The 15,591-nt window shown below is 44.2% G+C and overlaps 3 protein-coding genes across 4 annotated transcripts; 2 read left to right on the forward strand and 1 right to left on the reverse strand.

Annotated features, from left to right (window-relative positions):
- Positions 1-2,575: 2,575 nt before the first annotated feature.
- LOC134456564 (troponin C, skeletal muscle-like) lies at positions 2,576-5,309 on the forward strand. The gene is made up of 6 exons (XM_063207964.1): positions 2,576-2,686; positions 3,704-3,755; positions 3,863-4,006; positions 4,161-4,275; positions 4,417-4,553; positions 4,714-5,309. The coding sequence occupies exons 1-6, from the start codon at positions 2,684-2,686 to the stop codon at positions 4,743-4,745; spliced, it is 483 nt and encodes a 160-aa protein (XP_063064034.1). The 5' UTR covers positions 2,576-2,683; the 3' UTR covers positions 4,746-5,309.
- A 1,078-nt stretch (positions 5,310-6,387) lies between these two features.
- On the reverse strand, positions 6,388-7,256 carry taf13 (TATA-box binding protein associated factor 13). The gene is made up of 2 exons (XM_063207965.1): positions 7,146-7,256; positions 6,388-7,047 (listed from the first exon to the last, which is right to left on the reverse strand). Exon 2 carries the CDS (start codon positions 7,016-7,018, stop codon positions 6,644-6,646), a length of 375 nt encoding a protein of 124 aa, XP_063064035.1. The 5' UTR covers positions 7,019-7,047; positions 7,146-7,256; the 3' UTR covers positions 6,388-6,643.
- A 16-nt stretch (positions 7,257-7,272) lies between these two features.
- On the forward strand, positions 7,273-14,969 carry slc35c2 (solute carrier family 35 member C2). 2 transcript variants are annotated; one of them, XM_063207962.1, is made up of 10 exons: positions 7,273-7,306; positions 8,216-8,440; positions 8,706-8,856; positions 9,484-9,547; positions 9,966-10,038; positions 11,147-11,315; positions 13,132-13,215; positions 13,632-13,807; positions 14,283-14,412; positions 14,695-14,969. In XM_063207962.1, the coding sequence occupies exons 2-10, from the start codon at positions 8,330-8,332 to the stop codon at positions 14,820-14,822; spliced, it is 1,086 nt and encodes a 361-aa protein (XP_063064032.1). In that variant the 5' UTR covers positions 7,273-7,306; positions 8,216-8,329; the 3' UTR covers positions 14,823-14,969. The 2 variants fall into 2 exon arrangements, with proteins under 2 accessions (XP_063064032.1, XP_063064033.1); XM_063207963.1 differs by lacking the exon at positions 7,273-7,306 and adding an exon at positions 7,354-7,376.
- The last annotated feature ends 622 nt before the right edge of the window (positions 14,970-15,591 follow it).

The following is a 15,591-nucleotide window of genomic DNA, read 5'->3' on the forward strand; positions in this document are numbered from 1 at the left end:
ACCTAGCTGACGCTTTTTTTTTAATCCAAAGTGACTTACAGTTATTTAGATACAGGGCATTGGTTACAGTCCCTGGAACAATGTGGGATTAGGTGGGCACTTCAGCCATGGATAGCCAGCCACCCCATAAGGGCGGGATTTGAACCCGCAACCCTCTGATGTTAAATCCACCTCCCTAAGCGCTATGCCACGGGTGCTCTCTAACAGTGGTGTAGTCTACTTTTTATTTGGTGGGTATACTGTAAATTTGAGATTTTCTTGAAGTGGGTATACTGTATATATTTGTGCTATTCAAAACAATGGATCAATCCATTTTAAGTGGGTAAACTGAAATCCCTGAACTTTAGAAGTGGGTATACTCTGTATACCCGCGTTCTGCGTAGACAACACCACTGCCCTCTAACGTCACTCTCCATGACGGCCAACTACAAGTGTGCAGAAGAGACTTCACTCGTCTTAACGCCAGACTAGTTATGCCACCACCCCCACCACGGGGCCACTGAAAGATTTGTTCGGGCCCAGGACAAAGTCATATGAAAGGGCCCCCCACACAATGCATGTAGTGAGGGTCCAATCCTGGGCCCCCTCCCTGTATCCCTGGGCCTGGGACAACTGACCCCTTTGCCAACCAACCCCTACCTCACCCCCCATCCTGTCGGCGTCCCTGCCCACCCCCACCCTTATCCTTGACACTGCTTTGGGCCACAGATCATATTTCCGCATCACGAGCTTTCTTCTCTCCCCACAAGAAAGTATTTGCCATCCGTGTGGCAGTCCTTAGGCATGACAAAACAAACGTGTGCCTCACAGCTTCGTTGTTTTCGATGTCGATGAGACCTCCATATAAAAATGCATATTCCATATACATATTGTCATCACCACCATACTTACCTCATGCACACGGCTGTGTTATATGCATTGGGTGTTTACATCACTTTGTCTTGGAATAACTGCTAGACAGTCAAGCAAACAGTCACCTTAGAAAAAAACCCATCAACCAACACCATCAAACCATTCCTAACCCAACAGGATGCGAATCATCAGTGTCTTTCATAACATAGGAAAATGTCATCCACAAAAACACAAGGGGCCGAGAAAAAAAACAAAAAACTAATCTCTCATTGACTCATTGCAGATCTTCTCACGTTGCTTCAGGCCACTTCATCCTCTGATACGTAGGTCTTTTTAGCGTCCCAGGGAAAGGTTCAATCACCATGCAGTAAGTCACCTCTGTTGCAAATGACCATTCCACGTCCCAAGACTGGAATGCTAGGTCAACGCTTGAAGAGGCAGATAATTGAATCTGGACTCTGGACCATCCCCTGAGTGGCGCCTCTAAAAGTGTTATGAATACCATCACGGTGCCTTCTGTAGCGCTCACCATCATCAACCAAATTCTCCCTGTACAAACATACTCCTTCAAACCTCAAAGTATATAGGGCCCAATGCCCTCCCCCCATGGCGATGTCCCAGTCGATATTGCCTGAACCCCTAACGAATGTGTCTCAGGCTCAGCCCGCCTTTCTGCCCCGGTTCAGGAAACAACTTCCATACATGGAGGGCCAATTCTGACGCCCGTATACTGTGGGCAAATTACCTGGTTTGCTTGTTGTATGTGTGTTTTTTAGTGGGAGGGGGGCCCCTACTTTGTGCCACTTTTAGTCTTCAATGATTTGCTATTCAGGGCGCGGTAGAGATTCTGCACCACTGCACTTTTTCCCCTTGGCATCTAAGGTTTCACTTTACCCAACAGCAGGGACACGGACAATGAGGGACAAAGGGGTCTGTTGTCCCGGGCCCTGGGAGATAGGGGGCCCAACATTGGGTCCTCATTACATTGAATGTATTGGGTGGGGATGCCCTTTCAGATGACTTTGTCCTGGGCCCTGCCAAAGCTATCAGTGGCCCTGCCCCTGAGAAGTCCCAAGATAACTACCCAGGCCCTAGAGCCGAGCGTATAGGCCTACTACTCACAGGATTCGCAACGCTATTATAACGCCATTGCAAATGAGACAAGACAATGTCGATTTGCATTCAGGAATCTACAACTGCAGTAGTAATCCTTACCCAAATGTATCTGTTATCTGTTAGATTTATCTGTTGCGCTCTCACAAGAAATATGATAAATGCACTGGTGGTTCTCATGACACACTTTCAAATATGGCATGCTACATATTATACAAACATGGCACAGGGGTCACAACTCTATTTCCTTTATTTTTAAATGCACTTGGCCTGATATGACTAGTAAAGGAGACTTTTCATTCAGATAACATAGATAAATAAATAAAAACAATCAGAAGCTAAAAAAAACACATACTTGCCTACAGTTTATCATAATGCCAAAAATCTCTTTTTTCCCCTATGTTTGTCCCTTGTGAAATATTTGGCACTGACAATGTTTCCTCCAAAATATAGTTTGGTCTAGATTCATTGTAGTAGCCCACTGTTGTACACTCAAAATTTCGATTGGCTTGGGGCACACAAGAACCCTAAAAGTTCAAGATTCTATATTGGGAGTCCTGGGTACGCCAGGGGGCGTGTCTTAAGTGCTCGGTTTTAAGTGGGTCTGAACTGTCACTTGATGTCTAGTCTTTCTGTTGAGGTGCACTCGGATTGACCACTCCTTTGGGCTTATTTCGTGGATATTATTAAGGGGGATAACTAATCCACAAGCCTAATCATGGTAAGTAGGCAAACCACCCAGTCACAGTTTTGTTTGTAAAAGCATGACAAATTGCATGAATGCTGCATATTATAAGGAATGGTTAGGATAGAAATAAACAACTGTTGAACCCTTAGAATTAATCTTAGCAGTATGCTACATGCCTGGGCAGGTAACAAGATGGATAATTGCCCAGAGAAGTTATTCAACTGATGCTGAATTGATTTAGCTATTTCTCTCTTGGAAATGGCACATTATTCAGATTTATTTCAGTACTTACATTTATCTCTCGGCATAATATGGTGCATATTCTGATCAGATTTGTTGGCATACAGTGGCACATTAGGCATAGAGCTAAATTATTAATGGATTGCCATTTACATGGTCTAGTCAATTAGTTAATGGCTATAGAATAATTAGTATAATATGGCACAAATACTTTGGCGCTTGGAGAGGCTGGCTACTTAGGGAGCAAGGGCCACATTAAAGAGTTAATTGTAACTCTTGTTCTTACCTACATGGCCATTTGGCAGAGCCATTTTTGTAGCCTATGTGGATTACTTGCTTAGGAGATACATTCCAAGGATTGTATTTCGGAATTGCCATGTACAGTCACAGGCCGAAGCGCTCATTTGACGCGCCTTAAAATAGGCACGTTAAAATCCGGCAGGTGTCGGATGTCGATGGTTAACATGGCATCCAGCGCTAGGGGGGCTAGCATGAGCGAAATGCATTATGCTAATAGCCTAATCAGGGCTCTAAATTAACTTTTTTTCATCACCAGCCAAAATGGCTAGTGGATGTTACTAGCCAGACTCACTGATGCGTCAACGTGGCTTAGTTGGAATTTTCTACCAGCCAAACTGAAATTTCACCAGCATCTGGCCGGTTGGCTGGTGTTAATTTAGAGCAATGCAAATACAAAATTATAATATAAAAACATATTGAACCTAATTTGTGTAGGCCTATAGTGTGTGTAGGTTTGCTGTTCATAATGTACCCAAAGAACAATTATAACACTCCAATGTCAATTTGCAGACTGACGCACAACAAGAGGCCCGCTCATACCTGAGCGAGGAGATGCTGGCCGGTAAGTGTTTGGCAAAAAACAAAACAATCTTTATCAACCGTGTTGCCAGTTTAAATGTGTGGTGAAAGTTATGTTTTTGACGGGACTTTGTTGCTCCGTGTCTGTAGAGTTCAAGGCTGCCTTCGACATGTTCGACAGCGATGGTGGCGGTGATATCAGCACCAAGGAGTTGGGTCAGGTCATGAGGATGTTGGGCCAGAACCCAAGCAGAGAGGAGTTGGAAGAAATCATTGAGGAGGTCGATGAGGACGGTGAGAATATGACGGATTAACTGTTTACGTTCATGAGTGGAATTATTACCCATTGAAAGGGTTAGGCCCTCATGTAGAGGCCCTAGTCAGGCCTACACTGTTGGTCTTAGTCATGGGTTGATGTTTGTGTTTGTGTTTGTGTATGACCCGTCAGGCAGCGGTTCCATCGACTTCGAGGAGTTCTTGGTCATGATGGTGAGACTGCTTAAAGAGGATCAGGCTGGCAAATCTGAGGAAGAGTTGGCAGAGTGCTTCCGTGTCTTCGACAAGTATGTGTCACCCACAACTGACTAACTGGAGTATAAACATTATTCGACAGTAATGTAAACTATGTGTGTGGCCTTGTTATTTTTTGTCAGAAGCTGACTCTTGTTTCTTAACACTGGTTGTCTCTCTCTCTCTCTCTTCAGCAACGGTGACGGTTACATCGACAGGGAGGAGTTCGCTGCCATCATCCGCAGCACTGGCGAGCAGGTGTCAGAAGAGGAGATTGATGAGCTGCTCAGGGATGGTGACAAAAACAATGATGGCATGCTGGACTTTGATGGTAATTACTATCATTTTCTTATAGTTATTTACTTATTGTTATGTCAACACCATATGATCAAGCCAAGTTTCACATACATGTATTGTGCATAGGCCTACATGCAACCCATCCACTTTGACAATCTGATATGATTATTGTCGTCTCTTTCCTTTCACCACAGAATTCCTCAAGATGATGGAGAACGTGCAGTAAATAATAAACTCACGGACATTCCTCTTCCCCATTACCCCCCCTGCCGTACCCAAACTCATGCCTTTTTTTTCTCATGCCCTTACGCCCAAGCCCACTGCCTCCTTCCTCTCCCATCTTGACACAGCTAGGCCTCAACAGACAAGACTGACACCCGGATGGGGCTAAGCAAACACTCCGGGGGTCACGGTTTTAATGTGACACAAGAGTTAATGAAGTTGCTTTTGATGTGATCCGCATGTTCAACCGCCCGAGGAGCCCAAGGTTGTGACAGCCCCCCTCACGGGGACAGCGCTCATGACATCAGGAGCGTACGCCATCGAAAACTACAAATAAATGCCCTTAACACTGCCGGGCATTTAGTTCTAGATGACATAGTCTAGATCCTGCAGCAAGCTATCGCTGCTTAGACCAATGCCAGCCACACCGATTTCGTCGTAACACATAAATGCTTGATGGTAACAAAATAAATAAAAATAAACCATTCACATGTTTAGTTGGTCTAATGTTTGATGGTTGTATGGTTTTGTTTGAGGAACATTAATAAACATGCTATATTTTTTTTTCTTTTTTCTCTCCAAAAGTTTCATTGATCTCAAGTGGCGTCATGGCTTTTGTGATCATTTAGTTCACTGTCTGAATATCACACTTCATTTTCATCAGATTTCTTGCAAAAGCAAGTTCTCATAACAGTGCATCACATGGCTTTTAATTGTTTCTATAACCCTGTAGATTAGCACATAGAAAACTGCTACACCAAGATTGTCAGGTTGAACTCAACAATGCAATTGTGTGCATAGATTAAAAATACATCAATATGTGCATCCTACTCCACTGTTTATGATCTGTCACCTTCCAAGTTGTAAGATGCATGCATTGATTGGCATGCATTCATGCATGGTTCAAATTGAAGTCATTCATACCTTCTTTTACCATGACTTCGAGTCAGACAGGATGTATTGAAAGCACTGGATTAAGTGATAGGTGATAGGTGTAGGCTATAAGCTGAAAGGTGTAGGATCTTAAGTAGAACTACTGTTACATACTGTATATAATTACAGTACTAGTAGCATGATGTTAAATAGTTACAACTATATATCCATACTACTAGTGTTGTAATTACATCCATAACAGTACTTCTACTCCTATATACATCTTTGGTTTATTGCAAGAACAGGATTGAGTGATAACCCAGGCAGTGAGCCAATAGGAAGTGGCAAATCTACTAATGGATCGCCTGCTGGTGCTATTTACCAGTAACATTTAAAGGTGCACTGTGTAGGATGGTGACCAGAATAGTTATTGCAACTATGCTGCCCATTGAAACTGTGCTGCCTATTGCCAAATTGTATCTTTTCATGAGTACTTACAAATGAATAAACAAATATTTATTTACTAGTATGACCAAAGTACAGTAAGGTTTGCAGCTAAAAATGTCTGTTTCTGAAAGATCAAAATAGCGGACCGTGGAGAAGTATTACAAAGTGCACCTTTAAGAACCCCACCCTCTTTTTACCATCTCTAGGTTATTTTGGTTTGCTACTAAATCACCTTCTAGGAATACAGCCAGGGGGTAGTAGACTATTCTGTTTCCTCTGAAACAAGAGGAAGTAGGCCCACATTTTAACAAAAAGAAGAACTGACATAAAGAGTTGATTCTACTTTATTTTTACTACAAATAAAAAAAACATGGTTCAAGCTTGTTGTTAGTGGTAACAAGCTTCCTTGACAAAAAATAAGTCCGTTGATAATGGCAATGAAAACAGTAGAATTCCATGTCAGTAGCCAATAAAGAGATCACTGCTACATGTCAATCAGGGGGGTTGTGGCATGACTGGAGGCCAGGTGGATAAAAACAACAGACACCACCAGGTGGTTGCATCGCCGACATGAGCAGGTCATTAAGAGCCATAATTGGCCTCATCGAAAGCTTTACGGGCCCTCTTCAGCTCTTCGTTCATAGTCAGAAGATCCTTGACTCTGGCGAACTTTCTGGGGTCCTTGCGAATGAGAAAAACAATGTCTTCAACCTGGACACGGCCCTGGCGTCCGATGGACATGGCTTTGTGTGTCATTTCAGTGATGAACTCGATCACAAGGTCCTCGAGAATATCCACCGATTCGGTATATGGATTCTGGTCGTCTCCAAAGCCGTACATCATGCACCGTAGCTCCTTGGAGAACAGCCTTTTTCTCTTGCCATGACCTGCTTCAGCACCGTTGCCCGAATCGTCGAATTCTTCATCGAAGGTAGGGTCGTCCTCCTCTTCTGCCATTCTACACGTCTGTGGTAACTTGCTGATCACTAAAAACAAGCACAAGTATTAAATGGAGACCGAAGGTTCAAATGATCAGTCGAATGGTTAAGTTGTAACATTACATCTTTGTATTAACTTAAAATACCTCTTCGCAAAGGACTGCACACTGCGCCGAGAATCGCTCCAGTAGAAAACAAAACGTCATATCCGGATCAATCTCTGTGGTTTCGCACAGGATCAGTTCTACTCATGATCTCCATCGCCACCTACAGGATGGGAGTACGGATGTGGCGAGCAAGTTTTAAGGTAAGAACACCAGCCCTCTTGCTGCGCTGAAATATTATCCTAAACGTTTTCCACTGTTCTCTTTCCTCTGGTAAGGTAACCGATCCCATCAATGTATTTAACAGACGCTGTTAAAGTGGCTCGTGAGTCTTTTTTTTCTCACAAGCTGCAGTTCACGTAATGATTTTGTAGCTAACACTGCTAGCTGTCGTTATCTCTCATAACACGTCAGAGAAGTGCGGTCAAAGCCAGACCGCTTCGTTATTACCACCACTGGATTTCAACTGAAACCCGTTTATCTTTTTCGAGTTTATTGTAGCTATCAGATAGTAATGCTCTACGATTCAAAGTCGACACAATGGTTTATTAACATATTGTCACTTCATCGATCTGGCAACGCGATTGCCTTCCAGTGTGTCCGGACAATGCACCCTGTCAGCTGGCAAGTTGACCTGGCAGCAGGGATGTGTCAATTTATTAAAATCCTTTGCCATTGATGCTGCCCTGTAATTGAATTACAGAAAAAAATGCCACACAAAGTGTGAGACGCTTGTGTTGGTAGTGGTTGCACTGTGAGACGTGCGTGGCACTGCCAGCACTTTGCAGACAAGACAATGCATTGGATTTAACCACGTTTACCACCAGTGATGCCACATCAACCACCTGAACTACTCGGGTGATTTGATAGAATTCCATGCAGTTTTATGTCGTTGCCTGCGGAAAAAACACGTAGCACTAGTTGTGTGCAGTTTATTTTCCAATCGCTGTTACTTTCAAGCGTGTGTGTGTGGCTGCGTAGAGCAGGTAGGGACATGCACATTGCCCAACTCTGACAACGCAAAAATGAGATTACCATGCCTTATCGCTGAGAGAGTTATCTCCCCTTTAAGTGCTGTCTGTTTGGGTTGACGTGGCTGTCCTTTTCCTAAGGTGCGATCACGGAGCAGCAGTAGCGAAGGAATCGGAGGCTATGATACCTGTTGAGTGAAGGCCCTCTTCCAAGAGAGGGCCCTAGCACAGCACCCCAGTGGAGCGTGGGCCACCATGGCGTGCCCTGTACAGTTCCTGTGCCGTGCTGTGCGCACTGTGGGATTGGTGCTCTTCTACTATGTCTTCTCAATCGGCATCACCTTCTACAACAAATGGCTCATGAAGGTAAGGCTGGGAACATTACTCACTTTGTCAAGTCTGTAGTACTTTGCAACTAGAGCTACTTCTTAAATTATAGAGAGTATAGTTTAATTTATTAAATTATAACTGCACATGTACAATAATGTACCTCAGTGTAATTGCATAGTAGCCTATACATCGAATCATCACCCATGTAAGATCAGAGCCGCGGTTGGCTTTAACCTAGCTTGGGTCACCCTGCTTCAAATCTGTACCTTGTGTTGTGTGCCACTCACTTCCCGTTTCTTAGGATTTCCACTTTCCACTCTTCATGACCCTGGTACACCTGACCATAATCTTCTGTCTGTCTGCCTTCACCCGCTCTGCCTTGCAATGCTTCTCCGGCAAACCGAGAGTTATGCTGAGTTGGTCGGACTACCTCTACAAAGTGGCACCAACCGGTAAGCTCTCTCTCTCACACACACACACACACACACACACACACACACACACACACACACACACACACACACACACACACACACACACACACACACACACACACTACAATCAGCATATTAGGCCACCAGGTGATTAAAGGAACTAAAGCAGAATTGTATAAAAGTGCTTACCAGGCAGGAACACAAAAAGGGAACTGTAGGAAAAGTCTAATAGAAATGATTGGACTGATCTCTCTCTTACTGCCTTTGCATGGATTCAAAGTCCATACAGTTTCACTGTTTTGTCAGCTTTGGGTTGAACTGCACTGTTAAGTTTGATCTTATCAGCGATTGCTTTTAGCTCACAAAGTGCAAAGTATACCAGAAATCTAACCTTGAATGGCTTTCTTAAATCCTTGTACTTGTAGCAGTTTCAATGAAAGAGCACAGAGGACTTATTCAGCGAGATGTACTGTATGTAGTCAAGCTAGTGTTGCTCTAAGTCAGATTTTAAGTATGTTAAAGCAATCTTACAACCTGATGCCACTTGTATGCACAGGCACATGTTTGTTGCATCTGATCTTGTTAAGAAGCCAGTGGCTCCCTGATAACACTGTTGTTTACATTCCCTGCTGCTCTCGTCCGCAGCCTTGGCAACGGTCCTGGACATCGGCCTGTCCAACTGGAGCTTCCTCTTCATCACCATCAGCCTGTAAGTAAGGGTACTTTCACACCTAGTCCCCTCCCCTTAAAGTGAACCAAACTCGGTCTTCTTTAAGTGGACCAAATAGTGAACCGGTCCTCTAGCTCTATTTAAGTGATTACACCTAGTCACAAGTGTGATTTGTCGAACCATACTGATACCACGTCAATAAATGACTTAGTATGGCTCACATCAGAGGGGTCTGGGTAAACTTTGGAGTGTTCACATATAGACAGAAAATGCTGAGTCACAGGTCTGAGTTCACTTAAATGGCTGAAAGGGACCAGGTGTGACGACAACCTATGATTCTTTCTCTTGTGTTTTTCATGTTATTATCTGTTTATGATAGCATGCTGTTCCACAAACCTGTTGACTTTTTGTTTTTACTAGTACGTATAGACATATTTTTGGCGGTCTGTTTTGTCAGGTACACCATGACCAAGTCCACAGCTGTCCTCTTCATCCTCCTCTTCTCCCTCGTGTTTAAACTCGAGGAGCCGGTAAGATGCATTTCCTACCTCCTGTCTGAATATTAAAGCTTCCTGTCTCAAAAGCCAGGGGCGTTTTCCAAGAACCTGACACAGTAGTAAACCAGGTTAAATGAACCGTGAGGTAGTGGTAAATCATCTAATAGAAGAGCCTGGAGGCCTCATTTTCTTAACTAATTGACACACGTGGGCTATCTATTAACATGTTTACCACTTCCTGTAGGTTAACTCATCCAGGTTTACCAGGTCTAACCATGTTCCCGTAATACCCCCAAGCTCACTACACTATGTCTTGACATACAGGCCTCTCGTTATGGGCATATGCTTATAAAATGTGGTGGTGTTGTGGCTTGCCAATTTAGGTGTGTTAGGCAAATATGCACCGGTCTCCTGCCAAAGCAAACTCTACAAAGGAGTAAGACTGTAACATCTAAACCATTCCAACTGTAACAAGTAAAAACAAAATAATAACCGAGGGGAAACGCAGTCGAACACTGAAACAAATCAAACCTGTTTTACTAGGCTTTAAAAATGTCTCTATGTTTACACACTAACGTGTATATGTCTGTCTGTGTATATTGTTGTAACAAGACATTGGCACTTTGCTCTCAGGTTACGTAACAGTCATACGGATGACTGGGCAATATTGAGAGGAAATGTGTGAAGGCAGTATTTCTTCGCTGTACATCCCTGTCTCACTTTCAATGTTTGGTGGTGTTTCTAAAACACATTCTATTTCATACTGATTCATCAGCACCAGTTTATAGGTTCTGTTTACCCTAGACATTATGAAGGAAGCAGCTCGGATGCACATACCTACAGCCTGAATGAATTAGAGTTTTCCACAGACATGTACAGCTTATAAGGGTCAAAGACATTATTTTTGGGGCTCAGACGTCAGGTGGCGCAACATCATCTTATGCCCATACATGAATTAGTAATTGGTGGTTGATATGCTGCAATGAATAGGCTTCTTAGATAGTTCCCTAAAAACAAGCGAAGAAGAAAAAAAATCCATATAATATTGGAACTGGCTGCCGTTGCGCCGCCCTGATGGGTGCTACAGCTGAAAACGTGACTGACCCTTTGACATTTCCCTGTTGTTTATTAATCTCTCCAGAATCCATTTCTCATCGTTGTGGTCCTGCTCATCTCCGGGGGTCTGTTCATGTTCACGTACGAGTCGACGCAGTTCAACCTGGAGGGCTTCATCATGGTGCTGCTGGCATCCTTTATAGGTGGCATCAGGTGGACACTAACACAAGTACTCATGCAGAAAGCAGAGCTAGGTCAGTACACACACACACACACACACACACAGGCACGCACGCACACAGGCAGACAGACAGACAGACAGACAGACAGACAGACAGACACACACAGGCCCTCATGCAGAAAGCAGAGCTAGGTCAGTAACGCGCGCACACACACACACACACACACACACACACACACACACACACACACACACACACACACACACACACACACACACACACACACACAGGCCCTCATGCAGAAAGCAGAGCTAGGTTAGTCACACACACACACACACACACACACACACACACACACACACACACACACACACACACACACACACACACACACACACACACACACACACACACACAAAGGTCCTCACGCAGAAAAGCAGAGCTGGGTTAGTAACACACACACACAGGTCCTCATGTAGAAAGCAGAGGTTGGTCACTACCTCAGTCACATATGTACAATACACACACACACACACACACACACACACACACACACACACACACACACACACACACACACACACACACACACACACACATTGGATGTATCCAGCCGCTGCAGTGTAACACAGGTGAAAGCTGAAAGCAGAGCTGGATTTGTAGCCTCGTAACTCACATGACATGATGCCACACATTCCCTGTTGTCTGCATGTGTGTACAGAGGGAGAGGGCCAGGGATAAAGAGAGAAACTGTAAAAGAAAACAATGCACTTTATTTGCATTGCCTTGTTCTACCTGGACTTACAGAAAATAGTGCTGTTGAACAAAGGTATGCCAAAGGCCATTTTCTTCGCTCTTAACTGGCAGAACCAGTTTGAAGGACCTTAAAGCCACACTAAGTAGTTTTCCTGTCCCGTTCCACGTGTCGCAAAAGTAATTTTCTTAAATCATGCAGTAGTTGCAGGCTGTGTGTGTGTGTGTGTGTGTGTGTGTGTGTGTGTGTCTGTGTCTGTGTCTGTGTCTGTGTGTGTGTGTGTGTGTGTGTCTGTGTGTCTGTGTGTCTGTGTGTCTGTGTGTCTGTGTGTGTGTGTGTGTGTGTGTGTGTGTGTGTGTGTGTGTCTGTGTCTGTGTCTGTGTCTGTGTGAGGAGGAGGAGAGAAATCTCTGGCCTCTGGGGCTGAAATAAGCATTATAGCTCACAGTCAAAATGAATGAAGGACTTAAAAAGGGGGGATTGATGTAATTAGGCAACGTGGGGGGGTTTAATTGAGCAATGCAAGAAAAGGGCCCATAAGGAATGAGGAACGCCACACGCTGTGTTAATCATGCATGAGGACTGTTCGCTCAGTGACTCTGAAAAGCATGCTAGCATTCATGCAGGTTGTTACCTTCACACACACACACACACACACACACACACACACACACACACACACACACACACACACACACACACACACACACACACACACACACACACACACACACACACACACACACACAGGTGTGTGTGTTCCTGTCCTTTTTTGATATTCTGTATGTTCCCTCTATTTCAGTCTTGCACTTTAATGTCTATATGTCTTATTGTGTATGCCTATGTCTGCATGGGAAACTAAGAAACATTATTTCAATTCTTTTTATGACCAGAGAGGTGTACTAACAAGGTGGTTCAGTAGTAAACCAGGTTAAGTTAAGAGGTAAATCATCTAATAGAAGAGCCTGAAGTCCTCATTTTCTTTAGAAAATAAGGACTCCAGGCTCTTCTATTAGGTGATTTTCCTTAACCTGGTTTACTCCTGAATCAGTTTCTTAGTATAGGCCCCAGTGCATGTGAAGAAATTGACTATAAAGCCAACTTGACTTGACTCTACTTGACTCCCTGTTTGCAGGTCTTCAGAACCCCATCGACACCATGTACCACCTGCAGCCTCTCATGTTCGTGGGACTCTTCCCTCTCTTCCTTTACAATGAAGGTTTGCTCACCATCATTTTTTCCCCATATTTTTCTTTTTCATTTTAGTTTAGTGTGTAGTTAAATTCATATTTATGTATATCCACTGTAGATGTTAACTGTATTTCATTGATAAAATGCTTCATTGCAATAGACACATTACAACCTCCAGCAGGCCTCATAAATTGCTGTTTTGAGATTGTTGTTGTGCTGCACTCTTTCTGGCAGGCATACACTATAACTCGGTGTCATTTCTCTGTGTGTGTGTCTTTGTGTTGGAACGTGTGTGTGTGTGTGTGTGTATGTATTGGAATGTGTGTGTGTGTGTGTGTGTATGTATTGGAACGTGTGTGTGTGTGTGTGTATATTGGAACGTGTGTGTGTGTGTGTGTGTGTGTATATTGGAACGTGTGTGCGTGTGTGTGCGTGTGCGTTCAGGGCTGAGTCTGTGTACCTCGGAGAAGCTGTTCCGTGTGAGTGAGCTGGGTCCCCTGCTCTACTCCATAGGAACACTGGCCACAGGGGGGGCTCTGGCGTTCGGGCTGGGCTTCTCAGAGTTCCTGCTGGTCTCCAAGACGTCCAGCCTCACACTCTCCATCGCAGGGATATTCAAGGTTGCTGCCCCACTTTAAATCTTGTATAGAAATACAATTTCTCAGTGTAACGGCATGACTTTAAAATTATATCGGGCGCCGGTTAACACAGACTCAAGACGGCCCTCGAGACATGGGGTCCCCTAACTACCTTTTTCATGAATGCTTACCATCACCATCAAATTCTAAGTACTCATGACTGGGAAAATTGCACTTTTCATACACTTCTCTTCTGCCATTGTTGAATTTTTAGATTTTTAGAAGCACGACCAAACCTTTTGGTCGTATAAGGAAATATTACTTGATTATTTGTCAAATATCAAATTTAGCAATAAGTAGCACAGTTTCAATGAGCAGCATAGTTGCAATACCTAATCTGGCTACTATCCTACACAGTGCACCTTGTAACAGCCGTCTAAGTGAATCTCAGTCCACTCTGCGGTTTGCTAATGACTGTCTTATTGTCCTCCTCTTCTCCTGTCTGTGTCTCGTGCAGGAAGTGTGCACCTTGTTACTGGCGGCTCGCATCATGGGAGATCGGATGACGCTGGTCAACTGGATGGGCTTTGTCGTCTGCCTTTCGGGAATCTCCCTTCACGTGGGCCTGAAGACCTACTACAACAAAGGTACGGTGAGCTTGCATGAAAACACTGACTTGACAACTTGGAAATGCTTGCTAAGAGATTACCAGCAAACGAATCAGGAGAAAAGCTACGAGTAAAGTTTGATCATAGATTAGATCATAATAGATTGGATCATAGCATCAGAATATTCATTAAATAATTACTCAGAATATTCAGAATATTCTTACAATTAATGTGAGATCATAAAACAGATTAACTTATCATATGATAAATTGACTCATTTGGCTGATTTTGAATGCATGTTGTTCTGGCTTGAACTTGAAGGCAAGGTGCATGCGGTGAGGCAGCTGTCGTACAAGGAAGGCGGTGAGATGGAGCTCCCTCTGCTGCGGAGAGAGGAGGAGGAGCAGGAGGCGTACGAGACGGAGGAGGAGCAGGAGATCCTCCATTGAAGAGACCGACTGACAGGCCTACTACCACACTATACCAAATGGGGAGGAGGCGCAGCTCCAGGGCTGGACTGGCCATCTGGCATACCGGGCACTTTCCGGTGGGCCCTGCACCCTCGTGGGCCCCTATTTTCAGAAATGAAAAAACAATATATATATTTTTTTTATATATATATTTTTTCATTTCTGAAAATAGGGGCCCACAAGAGTATGGGGCCCAACGGTGTGTCAGTTCTGCGCTGCTAATTATGAGGGGTCCCTTTAAGCCAAAAGTGCCCGGGCCCTATTTTTCATCCAGTCCAGTCCTGCGCATCTCCATTGAAGAGACTGACGGCCCTACTACCACACTATACCGAATGTGGAGGAGGCGCATCTCCATTGAAGAGACTAAGGGCCTCCGCACACTGGTTTCTGATAGAGTGCGGAACCAGTAATGCTCTACCACCGTTCGATTCCACTGTTTCCAATGTAACCCTGCACACAGGTGATGTCCCTGGATGTTCAATTCCACTGTTTCCAATGTAACGCTGCACACCGGCGCCAATGTCCCTGGAAGTCGGCTGCCGATTACGGCAGAGCTCTCTTTTGTCGTAGCTGCCTCCTTGTTAATTCATGCTCTGCTGTGATGAAATTGACCATTCGTTGTTTATTATAGCACGTCTGTGCCACTGTGCGGGGGTAACTAATATTGTTGGAAGCGATAGTGCTCCGCAGTGCTGTCGGAAGTGGTCTGCGGAGGCCCTTAGCCCACTATACAGAGTGTGGAGGTGCA

Source organism: Engraulis encrasicolus, chromosome 10 (genome assembly GCF_034702125.1).
Source record: "Engraulis encrasicolus isolate BLACKSEA-1 chromosome 10, IST_EnEncr_1.0, whole genome shotgun sequence".
NCBI classification, from domain to species: domain Eukaryota; kingdom Metazoa; phylum Chordata; class Actinopteri; order Clupeiformes; family Engraulidae; genus Engraulis; species Engraulis encrasicolus.

Excerpts from the sequence above, each read along its gene's own strand:
- taf13 (XM_063207965.1), bottom strand. The coding sequence starts at position 7,018 with ATGGCAGAAGAGGAGGACGACCCTACCTTCGATGAAGAATTCGACGAT.
- LOC134456564 (XM_063207964.1), top strand. Across the intron at positions 3,756-3,862 it reads GAGCGAGGAGATGCTGGCCG|AGTTCAAGGCTGCCTTCGAC; the intron begins GTAAGTGTTTGG and ends CCGTGTCTGTAG. Across the intron at positions 4,007-4,160 it reads TGAGGAGGTCGATGAGGACG|GCAGCGGTTCCATCGACTTC; the intron begins GTGAGAATATGA and ends ATGACCCGTCAG.
- slc35c2 (XM_063207962.1), top strand. The coding sequence starts at position 8,330 with ATGGCGTGCCCTGTACAGTTCCTGTGCCGTGCTGTGCGCACTGTGGGA. Across the intron at positions 8,441-8,705 it reads ACAACAAATGGCTCATGAAG|GATTTCCACTTTCCACTCTT; the intron begins GTAAGGCTGGGA and ends CCCGTTTCTTAG. Across the intron at positions 8,857-9,483 it reads CTACAAAGTGGCACCAACCG|CCTTGGCAACGGTCCTGGAC; the intron begins GTAAGCTCTCTC and ends TCTCGTCCGCAG.